Raw genomic sequence first — 26,717 nt, forward strand, 5'->3', positions numbered from 1 at the left:
CAGAAATCTAAAAGAATTCTATTGTTTTAAACCACTAAGTTTGTGGTAATGTTACAGCAGCCATAGGAAACTAATAGCATTAAACTAATCCAGTTGGTGAGGCTCAGAAAGATATTGCTGGCAAGGGTTCAGAAAGCAGTGAGAAACATGTTCCGCACTGGCCGGTGTGGCTCTGTGCCAGGGTGTCAGCCCACGTGCCCAAGGTCTTGGGTTCGACTGCCCGTCAAGGGCACATACCCGGGTTGAAGGCTGGATCCCTGCCCCAGTTGGGGCGCGTGGGAGGCAACCAATCAGTATGTCTCTCTCACATCGATGTTTCTCTCTAAAAAAATCAATGGGAAAAATATCCTCGGGTGAGGATTACCAAAACCAAAAACAAAAAAAAGATGAGGAACATTTTATTAGAAACTGGAGGAAAGATGATTCTTGTTATATCGTGGCAGAAAGTTTAGCTGAATTGTGTCCTGCAGTTATCTGGAAAGCAGAACTTGTGAGTGATGAACTTGGGTATTTAGCCGAGGAAGTTTCCAAGCAAAGAATTGAAGGTACATTCTGGATTCATTTTGCCACTTATAATAAATTGCAAGAGGAAAGAGATTGGGGGGAAGAGCTGAACAAAAATCTAAGTTTCCCCAGTTGTAAAATATGGGAAGGTAAACAAATACAATCATCAAAGGACCACCGTCAGAAGATGCTTTGAGATGTACTGAGCACGTAGCAGAGTAAACTCTCAATATGCATTAGCTATATTTTTACTAATATTTAGTTTATTAGCCAGAAGCAAAATAATAGAAAAATTCTGAACAGTAAAATTATACAGACAAAACTGTACATACCTTAAAGAACTGGTTAGTTGGAAAAACAATTTCAGATGCTGAAGTTTTAAACCCAGTGCAGCTTCCTATCACGAGTCACCGCAAGACACGGCACAGAACTCAAGTGAATGGAAGCTTGACAGTTTTAATGTGGAGTCCACACAAAAAGGTATGGATGACTACAGACCACGAAAAAATGCTTACAGGTGAGGGCAACTGACGCAATTCCAAAAGGAGCTCACAGGTTGACTAAGTTCTGGAAAATGCTTTTAAAATGACAACAAGGGGTGGATTTCTAGGGCCCCGAGAGCCGCTGCTAAGTGACGGCAGCAGACTGCTAGGGGCTGCATCGTAACATACCTGCTTCCCTGAGTTATCTAAGGAATGCTTTTCTAGATTACACTTGTAATTCTGTAATAAAGGAAAACGGGGAAACTGTTTGCTGACATTACCTGTAATTCACTGTTTTCTGCAAATCAAGGGGGAATTTATCGACATCTTGTTTCTATTGCTCCTTATGTGGATCTTCTAAGGAAAGCCTTTCAATGTTCACAGTCAAGGCAAGAATGACGAAATATTTAAAATCAAAAGTAAGGCAATTTCAGGGATTTTGTACTGTCACTGAACTTCTAATGAGTTAAAGACAGTAAGTTTTTTCCCATCAAAGGCTATAATCACTAAAATGACTATCTGCTTAGCTCTTCCCTGAGCAGCAATAATCCACAACCAACTACTCGTTTCATTTCCCTAGTTAGTGAGACACGGCTAGTTATCAGCCTTCTCCATGGTTATGTATTTACATCCTTGGCTATTATGTAGCTTCCTTTGCATTCTCACGTTAAGACGGACAGTTAAAACCTGAATCGCAGGACTGCAGATCACAACCTGATGCTCTAACCCAGGTTACTGAGGCTTCTGTGAGACAATTACTAGCAACAGCTTTAATTACCACAGTATATACTACGTATCAAATTAAACATCACCATCGCTTAATTCATAAAGAAAAAGTAGTTTCTTTGTTAAGAACCATGAAAATATATCTTCAAAGTAAGTCAATGAAATTAAGATACTTGTTTTCCAAAATTCTTTTACCTGTTACTACACATTAGTTTGACACCCTCTTTCACATTTCTCCTTAAGATCTGTCTACATTTCTGGAAAGAAGGTGTTTCTACTATTGATGGACAAAATTACAAAAAAAAACTAATTTTGGGGGGAGGGGATAAAAAAAAAAGCTGTTATTTACCGAAAAGTCTTCCAACATGAAGAATTCAGCCTAATGGAAGTTTTCTGTTTCAATGAGTGAGAGGCACTATGGGAAAGGTTTCCACCCACTGTCAGGGCGGGACAACGGCCCGAAAGAATGCTGTGCGCCCTTCTGTGAGAGACACGTCAGGAAGTGTGATGAAGGTCAGTTATGAAAAGGGTTCTAAACTACTACGTACATTATGAAAACTAAATTAAGTATGAATAAGTACAAAAATAATTTCATATTAAAAATTTTTATTTATGACAGTTAAAGTAAAAAAGAACTATTACCAACACAATTACTAGTAACCTCAACCAATCGTAACGGCTTATTTGAAATCGAATGGTTTATTTAAGAGGTAAACACCTTGGGGCATCAGTCTGAAATTAAAAAGTAATCAATTATATTGTCCACTCTTTGATCCGAAAGTCCACTATTGGTCCTTAATATTGCTTCTGATGTAATAAGAAGCAGTGTAATTCCCCCACTGCTTATTGACTAAATATTCAAAATCAGGTTATGAACAAAAGGCTGACAGAGTCAAAATAACTTCCTCAGACATCACCATTAGCCATAACACATGCATGGAGCAGCCAATTTTTCAAAACAATCTTCTATATAAATGGCATTTTTAAAAGAACAAATTACTATGAAAAAAGTTTATGCTTAGTAGAGCCCTTTTTGGTAAGTCATTTTTCTTTCTGCCACGTGCTTTAAATATCTTACTAAATTCCGACACGGCGACAAGAACCCACAGAGGGCACCTGTGCTTTCTATCTTAACTAACCCAGTAAGTACAGGCCTGCCCACGGTAATCTGTGAAGGAGGAGGTGATACACCGCATTCTAACTTAAGGTATTAATTACCTAAATAAGCAGAATTAGCTGAATGTCTCAGCAGATGCTGTAAGTAAAAGTTTCTGAAATTGTGGAAAAGTTAAACAGCATATGAGGAGTAAGAAAGCAAAATGTGTGCTCCACGCGGGCGGCCAAGTGCACGGGATTATCCTGAGGGGGAAAGCAACAGGGCAGCAGCTCAGACACACGAAAGGCCTTGTCTCCTACTCTAGAATCAACTAGATTCAGCTTTGCGGCCCAGTGATTAATTAACCCAACATTGTTTTCCTACCTGTACATAAGCATGTCTGAAGAAGGCCACCCTCCTTTCAAAACAAAGGTCATGACTGTCTTAAACGCCTCAGCAGATTGATGGTCAAAATCTTACAAAGTTCTACACGGGCCCGACAATCCAGGACAGAGCTGCACTCGCCGCACCATCTGTTGGACACGACTGCCAGCGCAGATTTCGTGAGCTGGCAAAGGACTGAAATAGTCAAGAATTCTGCAAGTATTTCAAAGTGCAGGCTCCTCATTAATTTTAATTTCCTGTTGGCTCCACAAGGAAAGAGTGAGCAGGGCGCGCACAACGTGCCACATGCACTCAGGTTCCTGCCGCGGGCACACCTGTGATCATAAACGCTTCCCCAGGGCCAGCCACGGAAACATCTGAGCTTTCCTGTTTATTTCTTCTTTCCCCGAGAAGAAACAAATCTGGAATATCTACAGTTATCTTCTCGTGCTTTGTGAACACTCTTGCAAACATCTGGAAATACTTAACAATAATCACTTAATTAATGCAAAGCTAATTGATGACAATAGGCTTAAATGCTTCACTCAGCTGAAGTGGGTTCCTCAGTTCACCCAAAGAGGGGCCGAAGAGAACCCGCTCTTTGAACAAGGTAGCTTCTACACCGGCATCTCCAAAAACATGACCTGTATTTGAGTAAATAAAGCCGATGACAGCACAGTGACACTGTCACAACCGGCAGAGGCTGCTGGCTGCAGGCCTTCCCTCAAGGCTTCCCCAGGGCCCGCGTGCGAGGGCCTGCCGAGGGCTGGTTGCTGCAGGTGTTTCTGTGGGTGTCCTGCTCCCCCACTGCCTCCCCTCCCTTACCCTTCATAGCTGCCGGCTGCTCCAGGGGGCGAAAAGATCCTGGAAGGACACATTTCTCCCAAACAAGGGGCTACTCCTAACGCCCACGGGGGCTCCGGTGCAGGGCTGGGACTTTCTCTGGTTTACTGCTTTCTGTGTGTTGTAGCAGTGAGACTTTGTTGTTGGTGGGTGGTTGGTTTTTTGTTTCCCTACAACCAGACTGACTTGGCAACCCAGGAATCAGAGGTAAGGCTGTAAAGAACTCAGAAACATCGAGACAAATTTATACCTGGAGGAGGGACTTTCTTCCTTCTGCCACAATGATTGAGGCTTTTTGTCGCGCCTGCCCTGGAGAACTCTCATCCCTTAGCTCAAAAGAACAGCACCAATTGAATAAATATTTAAAAATCACAGTAATCAAAAAACGTTAGCTTACAATTAAGTGTGAGTCAAAAACAAACCATGGTTAATTTACCGAATTCCTTTTATACTAGTAATTATTGTCAATCCAATTTTCTTTCTCTTTTTCTAATTTGGAATGAATTTAGTGGGTTAACAGATGGCTTTTAAAGTTTTTGTTCTTATTCCAAAATCTTTATGTTACCCAAAATATATCTATTTAAGAATGATACTGTACCTTCTGCAAAACATGATCGACACACTATTTAACACTAAACAATCTGGATGCTCAGGCTGTTTGGAAATAATTCTAACAAAAACTAAAACATTAGGCTGGTGCTATGATAAACAGATTTGCCTTTTACATTTGTTTTATGAATTTCACAGGCACACCCGAAACAACTTTCTTAGAAGAGTTCAAATAATTGGGTCAATTAGCCTAAATATATTTTATCCTAGCTTTATAAGACCTCCAGATTGGTGAAGGTAAAGTAATTCTCCTATCATCTCATTACATCCAGGAACATAAAATGAAACGACAGTTCACAGGAAATCCAGCCGACCAGCGCTAAAGAAGATACACACGCTGCAGACAGGCTTCGAGATGGGACTGCGCCCTGCCGCCCCGCTGCCCAGCAGGCGCCTCCCAGTGCCTTCCCTCCTCCAGGAGCCTGCCCTGAATGCCACAGGGCACTTCCCTCCTCCAGGAGCCTGCCCTGAATGCCACAGGGCACTTCCCTCCTCCAGGAGCCTGCCCTGAATGCCACAGGGCACTTCCCTCCTCCAGGAGCCTGCCCTGAATGCCACAGGGGCACTTCCCTCCAGGAGCCTGCCCTAAATGCCACAGGGGCACTTCCCTCCAGGAGCCTGCCCTGAATGCCACAGGGGCACTTCCCTCCTCCAGGAGCCTGCCCTGAATGCCACAGAGGCACTTCCCTCCAGGAGCCTGCCCAAAATGCCACAGGGGCACTTCCCTCCTCCAGGAGCCTGCCCTGAATGCCATAGGGGCACTTCCCTCCTCCAGGAGCCTGCCCTGAATGCCATAGGGGCACTTCCCTCCAGGAGCCTGCCCTGAATGCCACAACAGGCACCACGTGTTCCCTTTCACTTCTCTTCCTTGCCACCCACTTTCCTCAGGGCGGGAGGGCAAGGCTTCGAGAGCCTGGAAATGCGGTCAGAACGACGTAGGGCTGTTCTAAGCAGCTCTGGGCAATGGCCAGGGGACTCACGTGAAGCCCCGAGACAGCATAAAGAGGGACGGTAAACACAGCCTCAGCACACTGGTTCCTCTGACGAGTCACGGTTTTCGATCTCCTGTATCTAATGTACGAGGGGATGAGCAAGAGCCGGCGTCCCGCGTCACCAGCTGGCGTAAGTGGAACTCCGTCTGCGTGCAGCGCGCCCTTGCTTCGTGCGGAAGTGTCCGTGGACCTCACAGGCGGCCCTGCCCTCTGCTCGCCCCTCGAGCTCCTGTCTGTCTCCACTCACTACTGCTTCTAGCAGCCCTGCCTTCGCTCATCTCTTCTTCACTCCCACTCGCCAGGGCAGACACTCTGCGAATTCTTTTCCCCCCTTTTTTTATTGTGGTGAAACATGCATAAGTTAAAACCCACCATTTTAACCATTTCTAAGTGCACAGTTCAGTGGCATTAAGTACATTCACACGGCTGTGCCACAATCACAAGCATCCGTGCCCAGAACTTTCTGCATCGTGAGAAAGTGAAACTCTGTACCCACTAAACAGTAACTCCCCACCTCCCCTCGCCCCCAGCCCCTGGCAACCACCATTCTATTTACTCTGGAGACAGAGGAAGGGAGAGGGGGAAACATCGACGTGACAGCGAGACATGGCTGGGCTGCCTCCTGCACACCCCCTACCAGGGATCGACTGGCAACCGGGGCCTGTGCCCTGACTGGAAGCCAACAGCCACCAACCTTTCGGTGCCCAGGACGACCCCAACCAACCGAGCCACCCTGGCCAGGGCCCTAAGAATTCATTCTTTTGTGACGTTATTGTAAATGGACACTGTGCAGATCCTAAGCGCAGGTCTCAAGAAGCCTTACAACTTCTGCCATTACCCTCTTAGCAGGCGACTACTGCCACCTAACACCCGCTTGCCTGATGGGGTCATGTGACCTAGCTGGCTGTGGGGACAACTGCCACACACAGCAGTGAGGCAATTTTGGATCACTCAGCTCCAGTGAAGCTGGTGGATGACCGCAACGAGGCCAGCGAAAGAACCACTCAGCTAAACCCAGTCTAACTGCTTACCCACTAAAGTGTGCAAATAAAAAGTTGTTATTTTAAGTCAGTAAGTTTTGGGGGTGGTAGAAAAACTAATTGAAACTATTAAATAATTTTATCTATTATTTCTTAACTATGATAATTTATTCATTACTTTGTAGTCCATTTCATACTGTTTCCCAGAGGTTATTAAGATTTATTCTGAGACTTCTTTGATGCTAAATACTCTACATAATTCATCATGTTCATGAATGATTTAAAGCTTGAATGTCAGCATTCTAAAAAATTTATAATTTTTAAGAAAGTAGATAGCTTAAAACGAAATCTTACAAAAACTAGAGAAATACAGATTTATTTTTCTAATTTGTAACTTCAAAATTGAAAAACCAGTGAGTAGATATAATTAATGTTTCACACTAACCTGTGCTATTGCGAATATTTGCTAGCAATTATTACTAAATTTATTGAGGACAGACTTTGAAACTTTATTATCTGATTATCTGATGTAAAAAGCTTAAATAATCTTAATATTTAGGAGTAAAGTACTTAACATTAAAAATGTTTATAATCCCAAAGCATTCAGAGGCACACTGAGTAAGCAAAATGGCTTAAAGTTACTTAAGAAATGTAAAGAAATACATATATCTAAAATGTTGTTTACTTGCAAATAAATGTGTTTATTAATAAGTAGAGCTATGAAGGGCTGCAGTTACTTCATGTGGGGAAAAATCCTACAGAATACTATCCAAAAGTAACATACAAAGTAAAACATGCTAAAGCAAAAATCTACTCCACAAAAATTTCTACTCCATTAAGAAACTCATCATGAGAAACTACTCTCAAGCTGTAGAAACAGTTGCTTTAGAACCGTTTGCCTGTTTTATATGCATTCTTTAAAAGAAATGAAAAGGAACAGGAGGAAGAAAAAAGAGAAAATGTAATAAAAGAGGCGTCACAGCCCACTTTAACACTGACGTTTACATGCTATCTGGATAAAAACTAGGACTATTATTTCTGACGAGCCAACTGGAATTAACACTCAAGTAGAAACGAGTTCAGTTAACCTTCAAAGCTGAGGCAAGTTTCTCCAGGTCCACGTCATACCTGTCCTTGTCTCGCTTGTTTCGGAAACTGAGTTTACAACTGTCCGAAGTGCCTCCCGCTTACCGCATCATTAGGAGCAGCTCGAGGCAGCGTCGTTTTCGTTCGAGGGTCCTAAGTGTTTCTGGACGTGGCTGTGCTTACTTAGCCGAGTCAGTTACCTGGGCTTCCCTGCTCGCACCCGCACCCGTACCCGCACCCGCACCCGCACCGGGGGCTGCAGCGCCCCGCTCACATCCCTGGCACACACCGAGCAACGAGCGTGGGGACACCGTCCACCGTGTTACACGCACCCGAACTCGCAGCCCGACAAGGACAGGGCGGGAGGAAGCGCCCCCGAGCAGGGAAGGGTACTCACAAAGTCGAAGTCCCCGTCCTGAGGAACTTTCCAGTTATCCGGGAAGACGTGTTTGGACACAGGGAAGGGCTGGCGCGCGGCCTGGCCGCGGTCCTCGTGGCTTCCACTCCTGGGGTCCTGCTTGTCGAAGTAGTCCATGAAGGATGGCCTCTGGGCGGGCGGCGAGCGGCCTCCTGGGGACAGAGCAGCGAGAGGCTTTCAGGGAAGGGCACTTGCTCCCGCGGCGGTGCGGGAGGCCCTCACGGGTCCGGTCGGGTTCACGGCCAAGGCACTCAGCGGAGAACCCGGTGAACTGAAGTGCAACCAAGGACCAGGCGGGCATCCCCAGAATTCTCAGACCCCAGGGACACTCAGAACTTGGGCAGATCTTTGTCAGAGTTTCATCTGAAATCATTTCAGATGTATCTGAAACATGTCAAAGAAAGCATCTTTGAAACCTGTCCTGTTTTAAACAGCTACACCGAATCGCTGTGGTCACTGTACTCCACCATCGGCCATGAGGAGTTGAAGACTCGCCCAGGCCCCGCCTTCATCTCTGCCCTTCCTCACGGTCCTTCTAGCTAATCCCGCCTCCTCCTGAGTCCCGGCTCCCTTGTCATAGTTACACCTGCGTGTGACTCCTGACTCCCCGCCCTCTCTCTCCCTAAGCTCCACACCCCACTCACCCACTGCTTGCTAACGGACCGCCGGACCTCGGGTGATGTAGTCGCCTCGGACTTCCCAGCTCTAAAGCTGAGCCCAAGGCCTTTCCCTTCAGGCTCACTGCCCGGCTAGCAGTCAGCGCTGTTCACTCCAGGCCCAGAGACAAAGGCTGAGAAGCAACCCAGATTCCTCTCTTCCCGCCGGACCACACTGATCACTGGGGCCTTTTCATTCTAATTCTCACTACAGTTGCTCAAACCTAACCCTTTCCCTCGATCCAACACGGCCACCTTCCTAGTTTAGCTTCTAATCATTCCTTGCCTTGCCACTGGTCTCCTACTGGTCTCGCTGCCTCCTCCGGTTTTGTTTTAGCTCATGCCAGTAACACAGGGACCCTTCTAAATGCAAATCAAACCATGTCGTTCTTGCGCTCAGAGCCTTCCTGTGGCTCCTCGCTCTACACTGAACTGTTAGAGTGCAAATGAACCTTTGGAATAACCAGACTTTTAACTCCAGCTGGTATGGTCTCGATCAGTGGTTTTCAAACTGGCTTCTGTGAAGCTCTGGAGTTAACAAAGGTCCCAGACAGCACCCCAAGGATGCTCCCATACAGCCCTCCAGAGGGAAAGTTGTCACCTTCCCCTTGAACAGGCCCCGAGAGGGGAAGTACACCTCCCAGCAAAGAGGTGTGTGGGCAACTCGAAGTCATAGAAAGTGGGGGTTTTTAATGTGAACTTGAAATCTGTCCTATAATTTACATTCACAATCCAAGTAAATTCCTCTTTTATATACAAGTACATCTGCAGACACGGTTAATGGCTCGGCTCCTGTCTTGGCTGGCTGTCTTTCAGGTGAAACATCCCTAGTCCCTTTCTTAAGACGCGTTTTTCAGTTTCATCACCATCTTACTTGCCTATGGAGACGTTCCAGCCTCTCCGTGATCCCCTACAATCAGATGTAACACTGCTAATTGTGATCTGGCCCAGCTAGCAAGCACCTGCAATAGCACTACTGCAACTTAAAACTATAGGTACCATTATGAAAAGTAACACTGTTGGCTCATAAAGTAATTCTGGTCCAGAGAACACACTGCTAAAAACCTTTGTTTTCACTCTTCAGAAATGTGGGATGAAACTGAAGTCTGCTCTAAGCGGTGAGTCAGCATGTCTGGAATTCAGTCCGGACTTTACTAGAAATGTTACAAATGAACAAAATATACAGGAGAAAGTGTAATATTTTAATGATCAATAAACGTTTTAAAAAGATTTTGTGTTTCTGGTCTTTTTATCTTCAACTGTCTTTGCTAAAATCTCCTATTGCTAAGAAAAAGGAATCAGGGAATTTCACAAGGTTACATTACAGGCGTTTGGACTGGACACACACAGCCCACAGACGCTTTCAACCGATTTTAAGAACCCTTGGTTCGCGTCTGGGCTTCATCATTACGAGAGGTTTTATCTTCAGAATTTAAATTTGGTTCCTATGGCAACCTTCTATTCCGTAACAGAGTCCAGAACTTAAACCTGTCATCCTCACCTTTGACCTTTCTGTAAGAATAAATAATAAAATACTACAAGTGTAACTCAATAAGTTTTCTATAAAGTAACTGAGCAAATCAAATCATGGGGAGGGGAGGAGATAACCCCTAGAGGAAGCCTTTGCTCAATAGTCTTCCTTTAAGAGATGAGTAATTTTTTAACAGAATTGTGTATTTATTCGTGTTGTACGTACTTATTTTAATCAGCTAGACTTAAGGTGGGTCACATGTATAAAGACACCTAAAAACTTTAACATCTAATACAACAAGGGTTATCAATGTTTATGTAGAAAACTCAAAATCAGAGAGGAGGCAAAGATGGTTTCTTTGGGAATAACTCCTGTGAAAGAAACCTGTGGATTATCAACTGCACTGGTCAAGTGTATAGAAAATGTTTCATGGAGGCAAGTTTCTATACATCATTCTTTAAAAAATAAATCTGGCTTATGTCGGTGCTTTGGCAGCCTTTGACTCGACTGCAGGAACACCCCAATCTGGAGATGACTTCCACTGCTGTACTGGTTTCACTATCACTGCATTTCAGGGGTGTCACGGTCTTAAGGGTCTTTCACAGGCTGACCTAAAACCTGCGGTAAAATGCCTGTTGGTTCTACACTCACTCAAAAACTTGGAAAATAACCGTTCCTAGGTTAGAAATAAACATTTTGTTATTTAAAAATAACCAAAGTGTAAAAATCAACGTACATAAAAGGCGGCAGTCTAGTCCACTAGATTTTCCTTTGCGGATGACTTTAGAGCGAGATACACTGACACCTAATTTTTTATTCAAATGTATGTGCTTGCACCTCCAAATATTTTCCATTGTTTAAAACTGAGTATTAAAATTTAGAGTACATCTTTGCTATACAGAAATAATTTTAAAAAAACAAATTTTTTAATTTCCAAGGAGAAAATAGGTAACATTTGTTTTAAAAGTTAACGGGAGGGGCAGCTGTAAAAGCGCAGCAATGTTTAACCGCACGATGTTAAACACATCCCACAGCATGCAGCCGAGTCTCCAGGGAGATGCATGCGTGTTCCCAGGAGCAGCACAGAGGATGCTTCTCACTTACAAGTTATTTTCCAAAAAGGGACAAAAAGAAATGTAGGCCCTTCAACAGGAGAGTGAAGCACAGAATCTTAAGATAGCAACCAGTCACTTGTGATTGTGGTTGCCATGGAAAACACTTTTTTTTAAACAGAGAAAGAATAATTACAAAAAATTGACATCAATTTCTCCAGCTGCAGCTGAATTCTGACTCTACTCATAAAAATGTATTTTTATTTTAATAATAAACTTAATGTTCAAAACTACCTTGTTCCTCAATTTTGTCCCCAATTCTTTCAGCCACCTGCTATGGAACTGAAAACCCATTAGCAATAAAAAAAAAAAAAAATCATCATCATCACCATACAATCCCTTTGTGCATGTGTAATTTTAAAGAAAAAAATGGTTTTCCCTTCCTTCACACATTCCCCAAAACATATACAAGGAAGACTAAATTGTATGAATTTAATGCCTTTAGAAAATATGCCAGTCCACCTACAATTACTCATAAACTTTCCTAATCTGCATGTCTTCTAAACAAGTGAAAAGTCTTCATGGAAATTCAAATATATAAAGGAATTTTTAAGGTACTTTAATAAAATATAATTTGTTTAAGTTTTAATTTCTTAGCATGATTATGACAAAGTCAGTCAAGTGTAGGGAATGAAATAACAATTAATCATAACCTTAGCATAATATATTTAGACATCAAAGGGATTTATGAATATTACCTAATTTGTCCTACTAAAAATATTTTAAGATGTGGGTGATCCACCTGATTAATGATCTTGGAAATCTGTCCTTTAATTTGTTGCCAAGAGGATAATTAATATATATATATAATAGAATGTTAATACAGAAGCCACTGACATCAGCTTTTTCTTAACTTCATCAGACTGTATTTTAAAACAAAGGAGGGTACAGACAACATGGAGGAGATCCAGAGGCTCTTCATAAAAAAGATTAAAAGCTTAGAAAATAATACCTGTACAAAGGTTAAAGGGACTGAAATTGTTCAGCCAGGAAAAGAAAAGTCTAAGGGTATAATTTAGTAAGTGTCCAAGTATATCCGAAGGGTTCTTGAACAGAAAATAGCGACCAGCTGTTTTCCATTTCCAGTGAGGGCAGAAAAAAGGAAACAGACGAATGGAAGCCCCAGGATTTTAGTTAAATAAAAGGAACGATTTCCTGCGCGAGTAATGAGCACTATCACGGCAACTGAGGGGCTATGGAAACCCTTCTTCAGAGGCCTTTACAAGACAGCCAAATTTTCATTTGCACAAGGGAGGCTAATGTTTACACACTTGTCTGTGTTCTGTGCTGGTAAAACTGGTATCCTGCACTATACTATACAGAATATCTACACTAACAGGCCCAAGCTGGGTCACATCACTGACCAAGAGAACACAAAAGAGCAGACTGGTACCCACAAGTGACTCCAACCACGTAGCCACACACTAGTACCCCCGTGGAGGAAATGAAGGGTTTCTAACTGCCCAGTAATATCAGCTGCAAGTGGGACCTGTAGTTCACTGTTCTCACCTTCACCGCTATGTTGTGGGCAAGATTAACATTACCTATTAAAGACGCATACCACAGTTTTTTAATGAAAGAATGGTAAGGTCTCTGGACCCTAAACTGTCTTATAGGGTCTTCTTGATCTACAGGGCACGTGGCTTGTACCACAATACCAGCTGGCTTTGGAGGCCACAAGACCATCCAATGCAGTTGGGTAAGCATGTTAGGGATGCAGAAGGTCCACCCTAGTCAGAAGCCTGGCTAGGAATTTCAGGAAACCCAAGTCTTAGGCTGCTTTCCAGAGCAAAGTCTCAGGAGACCTACCAGTTGTGGGATATAGAAAAATTCATTACCCACCGCCTCCCCATGGTTAACTATCTGGCAAACGTATATAAAGAAGTGCTAGTCGGTGGGACCATCTCTCTTCATCACTCTGGAAGCGATGACATTACATCAGAAAGGATGTCTCAGTCGCCACTTTAGCCCCTGCAGGCCCCTGGCACTGTGCCTCACGCATGACAAGCAGCAGTAAATACGCACTAAACTAAGTTTTATGCATGAATAGCCCCATCTCGCGATCCTTGTTTCTAATATTTCCTTTTGTCCCACCCACCTCAGCCCTTACTTCCTCTAACTTGTACCCCTGGGTCGCTGTGTGGTCTAACTGATAATTCAGACAACATGAAATAATATTATATTGTATTTACTGGACTAGAATTTTAGGTTCCCTTTTCTTATCGGGAAAGTAAATGTTAAAAACATTATCTTTTTATCTGTAAAACACTACAAATTAAATTATGCTAGGGGTAAGCATCCTTCAACAAACCAGTTCCATAACCCTAAGTTAGAGATGTGTTCCCTTCTGCTATATTAAAAAAGTATTCTTTAAATTTATTTGTGCCCCACCCTTTTTACTGTTTAATAAAGCAAAGAAACAAAAAATTCCACAACTGGCTATCAGAAGGAACAGAACGATCCCGGCTTCTCCAGAAGAACAGTTTCAGAACAGAACATGGACGTCCCGGGGAAAGAGCACATACGTTTCACGGTGCCGTCCTCCTCCTCTTCGCCCTCGCTGTTGATGACCATGGTGCCCAGGTCCGAGTCGAGCATGGTGCTGCTGTGCTCGATCATGGTCTGCGCGCCCTCGCTCATGGTGCTGGCGGCCCTCATGGTGCCCACGCCCTGCGGGCCGCTCTTCACCATGGTGTGGGAGTCCAGCTCCTCCTCCTCCTGAAAGCACAGGGCAGTGAGCGCGCTCCTGTTGCTGCCATTGTCACGCAAGGACAAGCACACATGCTGTCGCAAGAGCTAAAGCTTTAGGTAAGTAAAGAGAAATCGACAGAAATCGATTTTTAAAATCAGGATTAAGATAGGTAAACTGTCAGCGAATGCGCACGGAGAACACAGGGACAAAACATTAAAGGCAGAACATGTTGACGCTACTCTGTCAGCTATAATAAAGTTTATAACCTTGTACAAAGGCCATTAGCTTTTCAGAAAAATTGTGATAAGTATTCGTGACATGAAACTGAACATTTTAATCATTTTTCAGTGCACAGTTGTGTAACACTGAGCACACTCCAGTGCTGTGCCATCGCCACCTGCACCCACTGCACTGCACCCAGCACGTTTCATCGCCCCAAACAGAACCTCCGCGCCCTTGACAAAGGGGCCCTTCAGTCCCCCCGCCCCCAGTACCTGGGAACTTCTATTCAGCGTCTCTATGAATGTGCCTACTCTAGGTGCATCATGTAAGGAGAATCACGCAATACGTGGCCTCTTGTGTCTGGCTAATTTCACTTAGCATAATGTTTTCCAGGTTCATGCATGTTGTGACATGCGTTAGCATTTCTCTCCTTTTTAAGGTTGAATAATATTCCATTCTGTATATATATTTTGTTTACCCACTTATTTGCTGAGGAACATTAGGTTGTTTACATCATTTAGTTATTTTAAGTAATTTTCTGTTATTATAAATTATTTGTAACACATAATGCTGCTATGAACACTGGTGTACAAGTATCTACACGAGTTCCTGCTTTCGATTCTTCTAAGTATATACCTAGAATTGCAACTCTGTACCATGGTAATTCTATTTTTAATTTTTTGAGGAACTGCCAAATTTTTTTCCACTCCTACCACTAGTGCACAGTGTTCCCATTTCTCCATATCCCTGCCAATGCTTATTTTCCATTTTTTTAATAATAGCCATCCTAATGGATATGTGGTTTGATTTGCACTTCCCTAGTGACCAGTGGTGTTGAGTATCTTTTCATGCACTTATTGGCCATTTGTACATCTTCTTGTATAGAGAAATGTGTACTCAGGTCCTTTGCCCATTTTTGATATAATTTGTCTTTGTCATTGTTGCATTGCAGGAGTTCATTATATAGTCTGGATATTAATCTTGCAAGTATCTTTCCCCATTTATAGGTTTCTTTTCATTCTCTTGATAGCTCCCCTAATCCACAAAAGTTTTTAATTTTTGATGAAATCCAATTTATCTTTTCTTCTTTTGCTGTGTACACTTTTCTTGTCATATCCTAGCCATTAGCTTTTAAATGTAAATTCACAGAAGAACCAACTAAGTAATGAAATATGAACAAAAGATGCTCTTTAGAATGTTCAGCAAAATATAAACTGGAATAGGGCATACAAATAAACTACCAAATTGTTTGAGAGACCAAACAATCCAGTATTTTGGAAGGTTTGATCATGAACTTAAAATCCATTTATATCTATTCCACTTTAAGTAGAAACACACAAGCACAACCCGTCTGACAGAGGTCAAAATGCAAATATGGAGACAGGATCACCCATGTTGCTCTCGGCTGTTGGACAGCCCGTCCTCCTGACCCTACACAGTAAATTCAGCCTGTCTCACAGTCTTCTGTTCTTCTTTCCTGAGCCTCCCTCTTTCAGAAGACTTCTTCATTCCTATGCCTCTATCTAATACGGTGGGGACTCCCAAATCCTGAAATCTTCCTGACTTTACTATTTAAATACTTAATGATGTTTAAAACTCAGCATTCCCAAGTCAAATAGCATTTCATCCATCCCTTTAGCCCCTCCAGTCTGCCTCCATCCCCAAGCACCACCACCACAAAGAACAGTAATCTTCATTAGCTGTCTGAGAGTAAAAGTTCAATGTCTTTTTAGGTTAATTCTACTGAAGATTCTATAACACTCGCAGTCCTTGCACGCACTAAAAGCTAAACATTCCTGACTGGGTTTTAATGACCCTGATGTTATTTTAGTTAGCAAATCCTATCTGCACACTGTTCACATATCTTGCAACATAGTCAGGCTGACCTTAACTGAGTCCCTAGCTGCCAAAAACCCGTATCATGAGATGCTTCTTAAGCCTTCCTCTTTGCTCACGTCTTCTCTACGCAGAACGCCCTTAACTCTTCATTTTAACTAAATTGTGCTTAGTCCCAGATCAAGTACATATTATCTTCATGGCTAGTTCAGTTTTTATTAATTATCTTCTTTTCCAAACTTCTGTAGAATTTATCATCTGCATTACACACTTTTGCTTTTAAATTTAAGATCTCATATTGTAACTGTTTATAAACATAAGTACCTTATAGATAAGAATGCCTTACAGTTGTGATTCTGCTAAAGTATTCTGTTCAGTATCCCATTATACAGTAAGCATTCGTTATATATTTACTTTTTCACAAAACTGTAAAATCAGGGACCTTTAGTAATTCAAACCCTCATTTTATATCTTAAACTGAGGCCCACAGATAGTACAAGATTTTCACAAGGTCACACACCTACTTAGTAGAGCTGGAAAAAAAAACAAAAAACTGTAGAACTTGAACTAAGAAACTAGTTCCTTCATTTCTTAGTCTATTATTTCACTAAATACATGTACTTACTTACATTTAAATTTTGATCTACTTGAATGCTTAAGTTAGAGGCACAGGCTTACAATTTTAACAGCTTATGTCACCAGCTCTTATTCCCAGAGTCCCATACAAATTATCTGGTCCATCCTAGTCAAAACCACTCTCTTCTCTCAGTTGGCCTATTAAAACAGCCTCCTCACAGTTTTTACTGCTTCCAACTCTTGCCCCCTTTAGTCTCCCACACAAAAAGCAGATTGATCCTTTCAAAAGACAAATCACATTTGGCCTCCCATCGCACTCAGAAAAAAATCCAAAATCTTTACCATGGCCAAATGTGATCTGGCCCAGTAGTACCTGCCAATCCCATCTCCTAGCACATTCCTTCTCACTCATCAAGTCCCAGCCCTGCTGGCCTGTTTGCTCTTTCTAGAGCATTCTACGCATAATGCTCCTCGAGCTTTTCAGTTGGCCAATCTCTCAGCCTGGAATACTCTGCCACACCGGCGTGGTCCTCTACTTCAATCAAGTCTCCCCTTCGGGGCCACCGCCTCACTGAAGCCTCCATGACTCACCCTTTATGCTCTAGAGCCCATGCCTGGCCTCCTCTATCACTAGAATGCAGGTTTAGTAAATACAGAGGGCTTCTTTTTCACTGATGAATCCACAATGCTCAGACACCAGGCACATAGTAGGTATCGGACAAAAAACTATTTAATGAATGAATCAACTTCTATTTTCACTTACTAATTCATTCAATGAGCATTTCTTGTACATTTACATGTTAAAATGAACAGGCATTGAGATACAAAGATGAATTAGAAACAGTTCTGCTTATTTTGGGTTTTTTAAAGGAGTCTGAGGTCTAAGAGAAACTGACTCACACAATAACAATAAATTACAAGGTATTTTAAGTGCTGTAAGGAAAGTGTTGGCAAGTCCAATGGGAGTATCAAGAAGAGAGCCTCTGGCTCTGCCTTTCATAAGTGAGGAAAGCCTCGCAGGGGGCTGCCCTTAAATTAGGCCTTGAAGGATGAGTAGACTAGATAAGTAAAATATGTAAACAAGTCTCAGTGGGTGGTTTATAGTACAACTTATTTTTTACAACAGAACTACACTGACATCCCTCTCCGTTCAGAAACGACACTGAGTTAGGCGCCACAGCACTTTGCGCTTCTGCGGATCACACGCTATGATCCAACGCTGTAGCTGTCTGTACGTGTGACCTGTCCAAATCTCCCATTAGCCCCTGAAATCTATACAGGCGGTAACCAGATCTTAACAGTTATATTCTTGGTATCAGTACAAAGCCTGTTCCTGTTACATAACCTATTAAATGAATGTAAAGTCCTCACTTTGAGGTGGTGCCAAGGCACAGAACTACGGACAATGTCACGTAAGGTTCTAGTGCAGAGCTTTATTTAAACTGACTTATTGTTTTAAAAACAGAATGGCTACTGAAGAAACTTTGGGAGGAAAAAATAATGCTATTGACTGGAATTACAGTTAGGTTCATCTAACAACGATTAAAATACTCATCATCAATGAGTTATAGGCACTATGGTAAGGGTTTACTGTAGGGCTGCGTCCTCTTATCCTCTGATTCCTCCTGTGAGATATTTTTATCCCCATTGTACAAACGACACCCCTCAAGTTCAAATGGGTCCGAGGTCATACAACAAATACGTGGATAAGCAAGGATTCTAACCAGGTCATTCTAACTCTACAGCCCAAGATCTAACTTCCAACTGGACAAGGCTTTTAAATTATCTACAGAATTTCTCAAGTCTAATTTATCTTATATTACAGGTTAGCTAGAGCACGTTCCATTTTGCTAAGAGATGAAGAAACTAACATACATAAATAAACTGATCTGTACTTGTTCAAAAAGCTAACTTTTTAAAAAGTTGGGATTTACTCCTTCCAGTAGATCCCACTGAAGAGGGAAGGAGGGAAAACGCTGATTTTCTATCAGTTCTTTTTAAAACTCTACTGCTGATTTAATATTGTATTTTATCGTGGTTACAACCAGTTTATTCCCAAAACACTAAATCTATTTTTATATGTGTGAGTCATTGTCTTTTATCTTGGTAAGATGCAGTGCTGTGACCATTAAACTTAACAAGAAACATAACATCTGGGTGGTGTGAAATAATGCTGTTAGTCTTCCTGTGTTCTACACTAGAGCTGAACCTACAGAGATAATGACGCCCGCACCTCTGGATTCACACAACTGGCTTCAATAATCTGTAAAATTACAAAAACACTGAATCAAGTTTGGAAGGGGTCACTTTTACTGCTTATCACTATTATTATTATGATTAGTCCTTACCCGAGGATATATTGTTCCATTGATTTTTAGGGAGAGTGGAAAGGAGTGGGGTGGGGGAGAAGCATCAATGTGAGAGGGACAGATCAACCGGTTGCCTACCGCACGCACCCCAAAGGGGGCAGGAGATCAAACCTGCAGCCTTGACCGGGAATTGAACCCGAGATCCTGCAGGCCGGTGCTCTAACCACTCAGAACATCGGCCAGGGCATATTTTTACTTGCATAGTCACTTTGCTAAAGGCTGCTAATCTCATTTACAAATTGACAGTAAAAAAAAAAAAGCAATGAAAAAAGTAGCGAGCACTCAATTCACTAATGAGACGATGGCGCTCAAACAGTAATTGATGGAGGACAGATGGAACGAGAGCTACAGAAAACTCACATGGTGATGCTATTAAAAACTCTTCAGCAACACTTTTTCCTTTTTGAAAATCATTACCTCTGAAAATCTTGATATTTTACATTATTGGTAAAATTTCATTTGATACTTTTTACTATTTTATAATAAAACAGAAGTTTACCAAGTGTTTCTAAAGCTATACTTCATTCCTGTGTCCTGTGCTTTCCTCACAGAAGAAAAGCAAAAGGAAAACATGTTGATACTTTATAGAAAAAGGCCTGCAGAACAGATGCTTCGCACTGCAGCAAGCGGCCGGTCCCAGTGAGGAACACAATAGCCTTTCAATCAGTGGTCATCATGTGCCAGGAATGCAAAACAGAGTACTGATGATAATCCAGGTTATGAATCATAAAGTCCACATGGAATACAAATATTTGAAAACATTATTAGGAAATCCTACTCCACTGCTCAGATTTATGCTAGAACAGTCTGAGAAACAATCAGAGAGTCTGCTTTAGGTACCTTTACATCTGCAATACCTACTACCTTAAAGGACTGGCAGCTACTATTTGTCTGATTTTTAAGGATATTTACACAAACATTTTAGAAAGCATCTGTCATTTGCAACATTGAGATTGTTCAACTATCCTGAAATAGGTATCTTTCTCATTGGAAATATTCTAGTTATTTTATTTCTCTTCTTGAAATAATATTAAATACATCTTTATTGCTAACGCAACACAGAACAGCACATTATTAGTACAGAGAGCGATTTTCAACCGGTGTGGCACAAGAATTTTTATTTTAAACAGTAACTTTGCAGCAAAACGGGCAGGTAATTGCTATTATTATTACTTTTTTGTAAATCAATCAAAGGTATATCTATTTTTTTGTCAGATCAGCAAAAGATATAACTTCTTTTTTGGTGTGTCATGAATTTTTAGTAATTAGTTTATGTGCCATGAAATGAGAAAGGTTGAAAACCGCTGGTATAGAGTAGTGATCTTAATGGCTTTGATTCAGCTAAACAATTCTATTGAATATGCATGCTGCTTCAGCACGAAAAAATTATTTTCAGGGAAAAAAAGAATGTGTAACATATATAAGTGAACCAATTATATAAAAATATTACAGAGGTCTAGATTATTTAAAACCTCTCAGAGGTGCTAATCAGGGATGGGACCGACAGCAAACAGTAAAGGTAACACACATACTATAAGCACATCACTGAGCTGTCAATATAAGAAGGGAAATCCCCAAGGGCCCCAAACTGAGCTGGGGACCAGTGTGAAAATAAGCTAAATCTGACCTGAGGGCTGCCTTAGGGGCATGTGATGATGGGGTCTCCATTTTAGCGTATAAAGGGGAACTAGAGACACATTTTGGGGTTCTCTCCAAAGCAGAACTGAAACCCCTGTAAAAGATTGGGAGTCGTGAAGGTCTACATCCCCAGTGAAAAGACAAACAGGAAAAACTGTCCTCACAGGTGAAGATGACATGCAAACCTGCCTGCCTCACCTGGGCTACAGGTAAAGATGGGGGGCGGTACAAACACACATGGGCCTGGGCTTTCTAACATTATCCACATGGTCTGGGGAACCCCATGTTGAGAAATTAACTTAATGCAGTCCCAGTATAGAAGCACCCGGTGCCTTATGGGAACAGATAAAAATCCAGCCTCGGCACTCATACCAACCTTTAGCCCAGACCTCACATCAGGCGGAGAGAAAACCCAGCCAACCCTGAGCTCACAATCCAAAAGATGAACAACGGAGAAACAAGCTACTGGGAATGGGTGGAAACAAGAAACTACAGAATTAAGATTCCCTTGCTCCTCAGAGTTAAGTTAGTCCCCTTAGAAAGCTGGATCTTTCTAAGAGAAAGATTTCTAGGAGAAAAGCAGGAAAGTCGATTTTTAAAAATAACATTTTAGATTTAAAAATATATCAAGCACAAAGGCAGAAGTATCCTGGCTAGAAGGGAAAGCAGTGAGTTCAGGGGCATGAAGGGCTGGCCTACAGCTTAGGGAGTGTTTAAACAGTGGGAGACGCATGAAGTGCTCGGCAGAGCAGTGATGGGAGCCTCGGGAACTACAGGACAAATCAGAGAAGACTGGAGGCAGAAGGTCATTCCCGAAACCCAGATCTGGGGTAATCAGAGCCTATGCTAGAAAGGGTCCCAGAGAAACAGAAACGACAAGTCAAATCTGAAAGAAGTCATGAAAGAAGAAACTTGCTGGACAGTCAAACATAATGGGCCAAAGGTAATCCCAATATGATGAACCTAAAGAGACCAAACTGACTCCAAAGGAAAGTTGTATAAGGTTCTAATTTGAAATGATGAAGACAGAAAACAAGAGACAATGCCAATTATTCGTGAGCAAAAGAAGACTTAATGGAACTTGCTACTTCTGCATACAAGAAAGGCACTGAATCTAATTACTAATTTGTGAAGAAAGTCAAATAAGAAATCAGCAAGGCACGTGCAACGCAACTTCAAGGAAATGAGCATAAAACTGGGGAAAACTGGCAGAAGTCTTTCCTTCTCTCCCTGTGCACCACTGAATCGGGGTTGCTGACTCTGTTAACCTGCTAGCCTGTGTCGATCATTTCAGTTATTACTTGAGGTAAAAAAGGCACAAATCAAAGGGTCCTACTGTACACTTGCTTGTATTTCTCACATCATGGTAGAGCCCTATGTACCGTTAAACTAAAAATACTCTTGTAAAGCAAGGTGAAACTATGGACAGGACCCAAACTCTACTTCCACCCGCGGCAGAGGATAGCATTTACCCCCTGCCCGTTATCAATACACCCGTGGCATCTACTGTCTCTGTGTTACAAGGGAAAGGCGCACAGTAGGCTCGGCTGGTTCTCTCTGGTGTCAGTACAGTCAACCCAACTGAGCTCAGAACTACTGAGAAAACATCAAAGCATTCTCCTTCCAATGGTTGCTCGTAAGTACTGCTTCAATGTCTGACAGGCGGAAAACAAGTCATAAATTCTCCACCAATTAAAAATTACTAAGATTTGCAGTATCTGGAAATCTGTACAAAGGATGAATTTCCTTCTCATTGTAATAAGTAGGTGGTCCTTCCACTTCACGGCAAGTGGCACGAGCGCTTGCACAGCGCTGTCTTTCACATACCTGCCCCTAACCAACAGAAATTTCTGCTTTCACAGATCCTAACTTTTTTGCATGTTCACAGGCATGTTTCAAAGTTACATCAAAGCTTTCGGGATCTCCAGAAGTCATAAAAGACATGTTCATCAGTACAACAAGCCGAAATGGTGAGAAGGCGTGTGGGCAGGACTTCAGAGGCTCCATGAAGCAAGACTGCACAAGTTCTTGGCATCATATTAAAAGTTTCCACACATAAGATTATCTTACACCTCATGTGCACAATGCTGATATACAACAGAGTACATTAAAAGTAAAAGCAGCCTTAACCATGGCTTTTCTTTTTTCTCTCACAGCCAAAGGCGTGTCAAAGGATTAACAAAATATAAAGATTACAGAAATCAAATATTTTACAATAAAAGTTAACACCTTTAAAAAACTGTGTTGTTACAAGAAGTTTATAAAAAATCCACAAGAGGGCACCAAAGACAAAAGACTAGAACAAATCAATTGGAGACATATCAATAAAACAGGTTCATAAAACAGGTAATATTACATTTACTAACATATTACCAACACCTTTCAGAAATGTGCTAGTGGACACTGACTTTTTAAAAAACTGCTATATTTAGCCCTGGCCAGGTGGCTCAGCTGGTTGGAGTGTTGTCTCGTACACCAAAAGGCTGCGGGTTCAATTCCCGGTCAGGGCACATACATACCTAGGTCGGGGTGCACACGGGAGGCACCCGATCAGTGCTGCTCTCACACTGACGTCTCTCTTTCTCTCTCTTCCCCCTTCCTCTCTCTAAAAAAAAATCAATCAACATATCCTCGGGCAAGGATTTCAAACAACCCTGATATATTTAAAAATACCATCGCCACTGCCATGTCGTATGTAAGTTGTATTTTTAAATAAGCAATATTTATGTTTCTAGGGGCATGCTGTCTATTCAATAATAGGAAATATCAAATATTTATATTACTTTATCACTGCATTCTAAGCTGCTTTTACATAAAAAGATTTACAATTATAAGCTTACGTTCCTAGGACAAATATAACTAAAGGCTAACTTGTCTTTGAAAACAATTTCTTTTTTTTACCCTTTTTCTCTTACTCCTTTTTGGATCCATTGTGATCGTTATTAATAGCAAGCAGAAACTGAATGTGGGGTATATGGAATCTATTATTTTTGTAATTCTGTAAATCTAAAACTATTCAAAAATTGTAAGTTAATTTAGAAAAAGAAAATGAAGAAAATCCTTAACTTTCTAATTAGAATAAATATTTACTGAATTAATTTTTATTCAGAATAAATGTTTATGTCATGAAGCCCAATGCTAGAACCTACAGGTCACTGGTTTTCATCCACATTACAATCAGCTAAGGGAGATTTTTAAAAATTCTGATGCCTGGGCCTCAGCCTGTATCAATTAAATCAGAAATTTCTCACGGTAAAAAAACAAACACTGTTGGTTTTTCCCCTCTAGAAACACCCAGGTGTGTCAAATGTGCAAAGAGAAAGATCAAATCATCTAGCCATTTGCTGAATATTCTACATATTCTATTAAGTATCGCACATCCCAAGGAATAATTTTCCCATTAGAGGTAACTAAAGTATACAGACTTTAAGTGATTCATGTATACAACTGACTGTATTGAGAGAACAGAACTCTGGAATCCATTATTTAACCAGAAAATTGGTTAGAATCTCATTCAGAATAAAATATTTAGAAAGTAGTTAGTAAATTTCAATATGCATATGCTTTTTTTTCCTTAAAAAAAGGATGGCCTGAAGCATATCCTAATGTTAAAAAAGCATCCTTTCTTAGATACTATTTTTAAAAATCTTATATTAAAGGAAGAACTCACAGATTTGCTTTATATGGAACTATGAATGCTCCTTGGTAAACAACGACATTGTACTTCAAAGTTGCATTGAGTAGACCAACTCTGTTAGTAGATACTCTTTAAAAAGTGGACTTTCTATAGGCAATTTGGGTATTTACAGTAAATCTGAACAAATAATAGTTATGTTACTTGACTCACAATAAAAACTTGGGAATATCTTCCACTAATATCCAGGAAACAAATTCTTTCTTACTATGTAATACAGTTGACCCATCTCAGCACAAAATTTATATCACATGCTCAGAAATGCCAAAAAAAGACGACCTTTGTCATGCTTAGCAATGCTTAAACTAACTCAAAAGCCTTGATACTGGGATTAACCTGCTGCAGAAATCTCTGTTTGCAATTTGTTTAATTTTAAAAGTCTGTACAATTACCTCAGCACCTATCAAAACATGTTAGTTTGTCAAGATGTATTCTCACCAGACAAGCTTTTTCTGTAATAGGTATAAAAATCAAATTCATAAGGCACTATTCCCAATCATGTCCTCTACTTTTCTTGAGTAAAAAAATATTTGGAGAGGTTTGTTTATAATAGTTACCCAGGACACAGGTGTATAGCACTAAATTTTTTAAAAAACAACGGATCTGGAAATGGTTATCATAAAGGGTTTTCTTTTCAAAAGTCACATTGAGAGTTGATGGAAATGTCAATTTAATTTTAGGTCACAAATTTTTCTCCAACTTTAATAAGCTGAACTATGTAGAATTAAATTAAATTTGGAAAAATTATAAGTTGATATTGGTATAACCTACAAATTCTCTGAAAATTACACTCTCAAAATGGAAAAAGCAAGACCTACAATGGGCTCAAGAATTAATACTGAATATCAAATATAAATTTCTTATAACGCAGCAACTCAATATGGTGAATTTCACAGATCTAGACTTTCGAAATCAGGGGGAAAATTAATCTACATTATTTCAAATTTTAACTTTATGAAATTTTTCAGTGGTCCAGTGACCAGCTGGCTCTGTAACTGGCAAGCAAATTCAGGCTGCGAAGCGGCGAGTGATAACATCCGGTGCAGCGAGGTTCCAAGTCAAGTAGCCCTTCTCTTTAACAAAGGGTTTCTAGGAGGCAGCTCCAGTGCTCCCCCCAGATCCAATCACTAGATGTCTGAAGAAGACCCATCAAGTGGACAGTCAGAGACCAAAACACACACACAGGAAGGAAGCCGAGAGAAGGAAGGGAGCGAAGGAGGGCCAAGGTGATGACAACGACAATGTGGGAGAGCAGGGGGTCTGGAAATTAAATATTTCATATGAAAAAAATAGGAAGGTTAGAAGATAAACTTGAGAAGACCTCCAAGAAAAAAACAAAAAGAGAAAGAAAAAAAGAAGTCATTGAAAGATAAATCTAAGAGGTCCAACAATCAAATAAAAGGAGCCCCAGAGAGAGAAAATTATTAATCAATAGCAAAAATAAAATTGCACAAAACTAAAGGTTATTTCCAAACTGAAATTGGAAAAAGATCTACACCAAGGCACATTATCATGAAATAACATGGAGAAAGTTTTTAAACAACAGGGAGAAAGTGAAGATCTAAAAAACTTCCATAGAGGATTAAAAGGACTGGGCATGAGAATATCATGTCTTGTCATTACCATCACTGCTAAGTTAGGAAATACACCAAAATGTTAAGGGAACATTATTTCCAATGCAGAACTTTATATCCAAAATTTTTTTCTTAATATTATTTTATTTTTTATTTTTCCACTAGTCTACTTCTAATATTGTTATGTACTGGTGTCAGGCGTACAGCATCATGGTTAGACAATCACTTACTGTACACAGTGCTCCCCCTGATAGTTCCAGTACCCACCTGGCACCATAGTTATTGCAATATTGTTGACTATATCCCCTATGCTGTACTTTACATCCCTATGACTATTTTGTGACTACCAATTAGTACTTCTTAGCCTCTTCATTCAGCTTTTTCACCCAGTCCCCTAACCCCCCTCTCCTCTGACAACGAGAATTTTATACTCAGTCAACAGTAAAGGTAGAATTGAGACATAGTCAGAAATGGAAGGTCTGAAAAAAAACTGCTCATGTCAGGAAGCTCCTGGGAGATACAATCCATAAAAACACGGAAGTAAAACCAGGGAGCCTCGGTTCAGGTCAGAGGGGAGGGGCTGAGAACAATTAAGGACAAAGCACGACACCAGTAGGTTTGTTTGGTCAGGGTTGCAGATCCTGCAAAGAATGTGGGAATGCAGCATTTGAGAACAAATCAGTAATAGGTACAAAGAAAAAGTAACAACAAAAAACAACAGTAAGAAAGCTGAGAAAATTATGAGTTCCAGAAACCA

At 41.1% G+C, this 26,717-nt stretch overlaps 1 protein-coding gene across 1 annotated transcript in view; it reads right to left on the reverse strand.

The window, feature by feature from the left end:
• Positions 1-26,717, reverse strand: part of STK3 (serine/threonine kinase 3) — a 142,360-nt gene that overhangs the window by 30,045 nt on the left and 85,598 nt on the right. Inside the window, exons 9-10 of the mRNA XM_087825299.1 lie at positions 13,885-14,077; positions 8,100-8,272 (exon numbers count right to left, since the gene is read on the reverse strand). Of these exons, the coding sequence (XP_087681425.1) occupies positions 8,100-8,272; positions 13,885-14,077 (366 nt within the window). The remainder of the gene's footprint in view (positions 1-8,099; positions 8,273-13,884; positions 14,078-26,717) is intronic.

This window comes from Miniopterus natalensis, chromosome 16 (assembly GCF_054644295.1).
Source record: "Miniopterus natalensis isolate mMinNat1 chromosome 16, mMinNat1.hap1, whole genome shotgun sequence".
NCBI lineage: Eukaryota > Metazoa > Chordata > Mammalia > Chiroptera > Miniopteridae > Miniopterus > Miniopterus natalensis.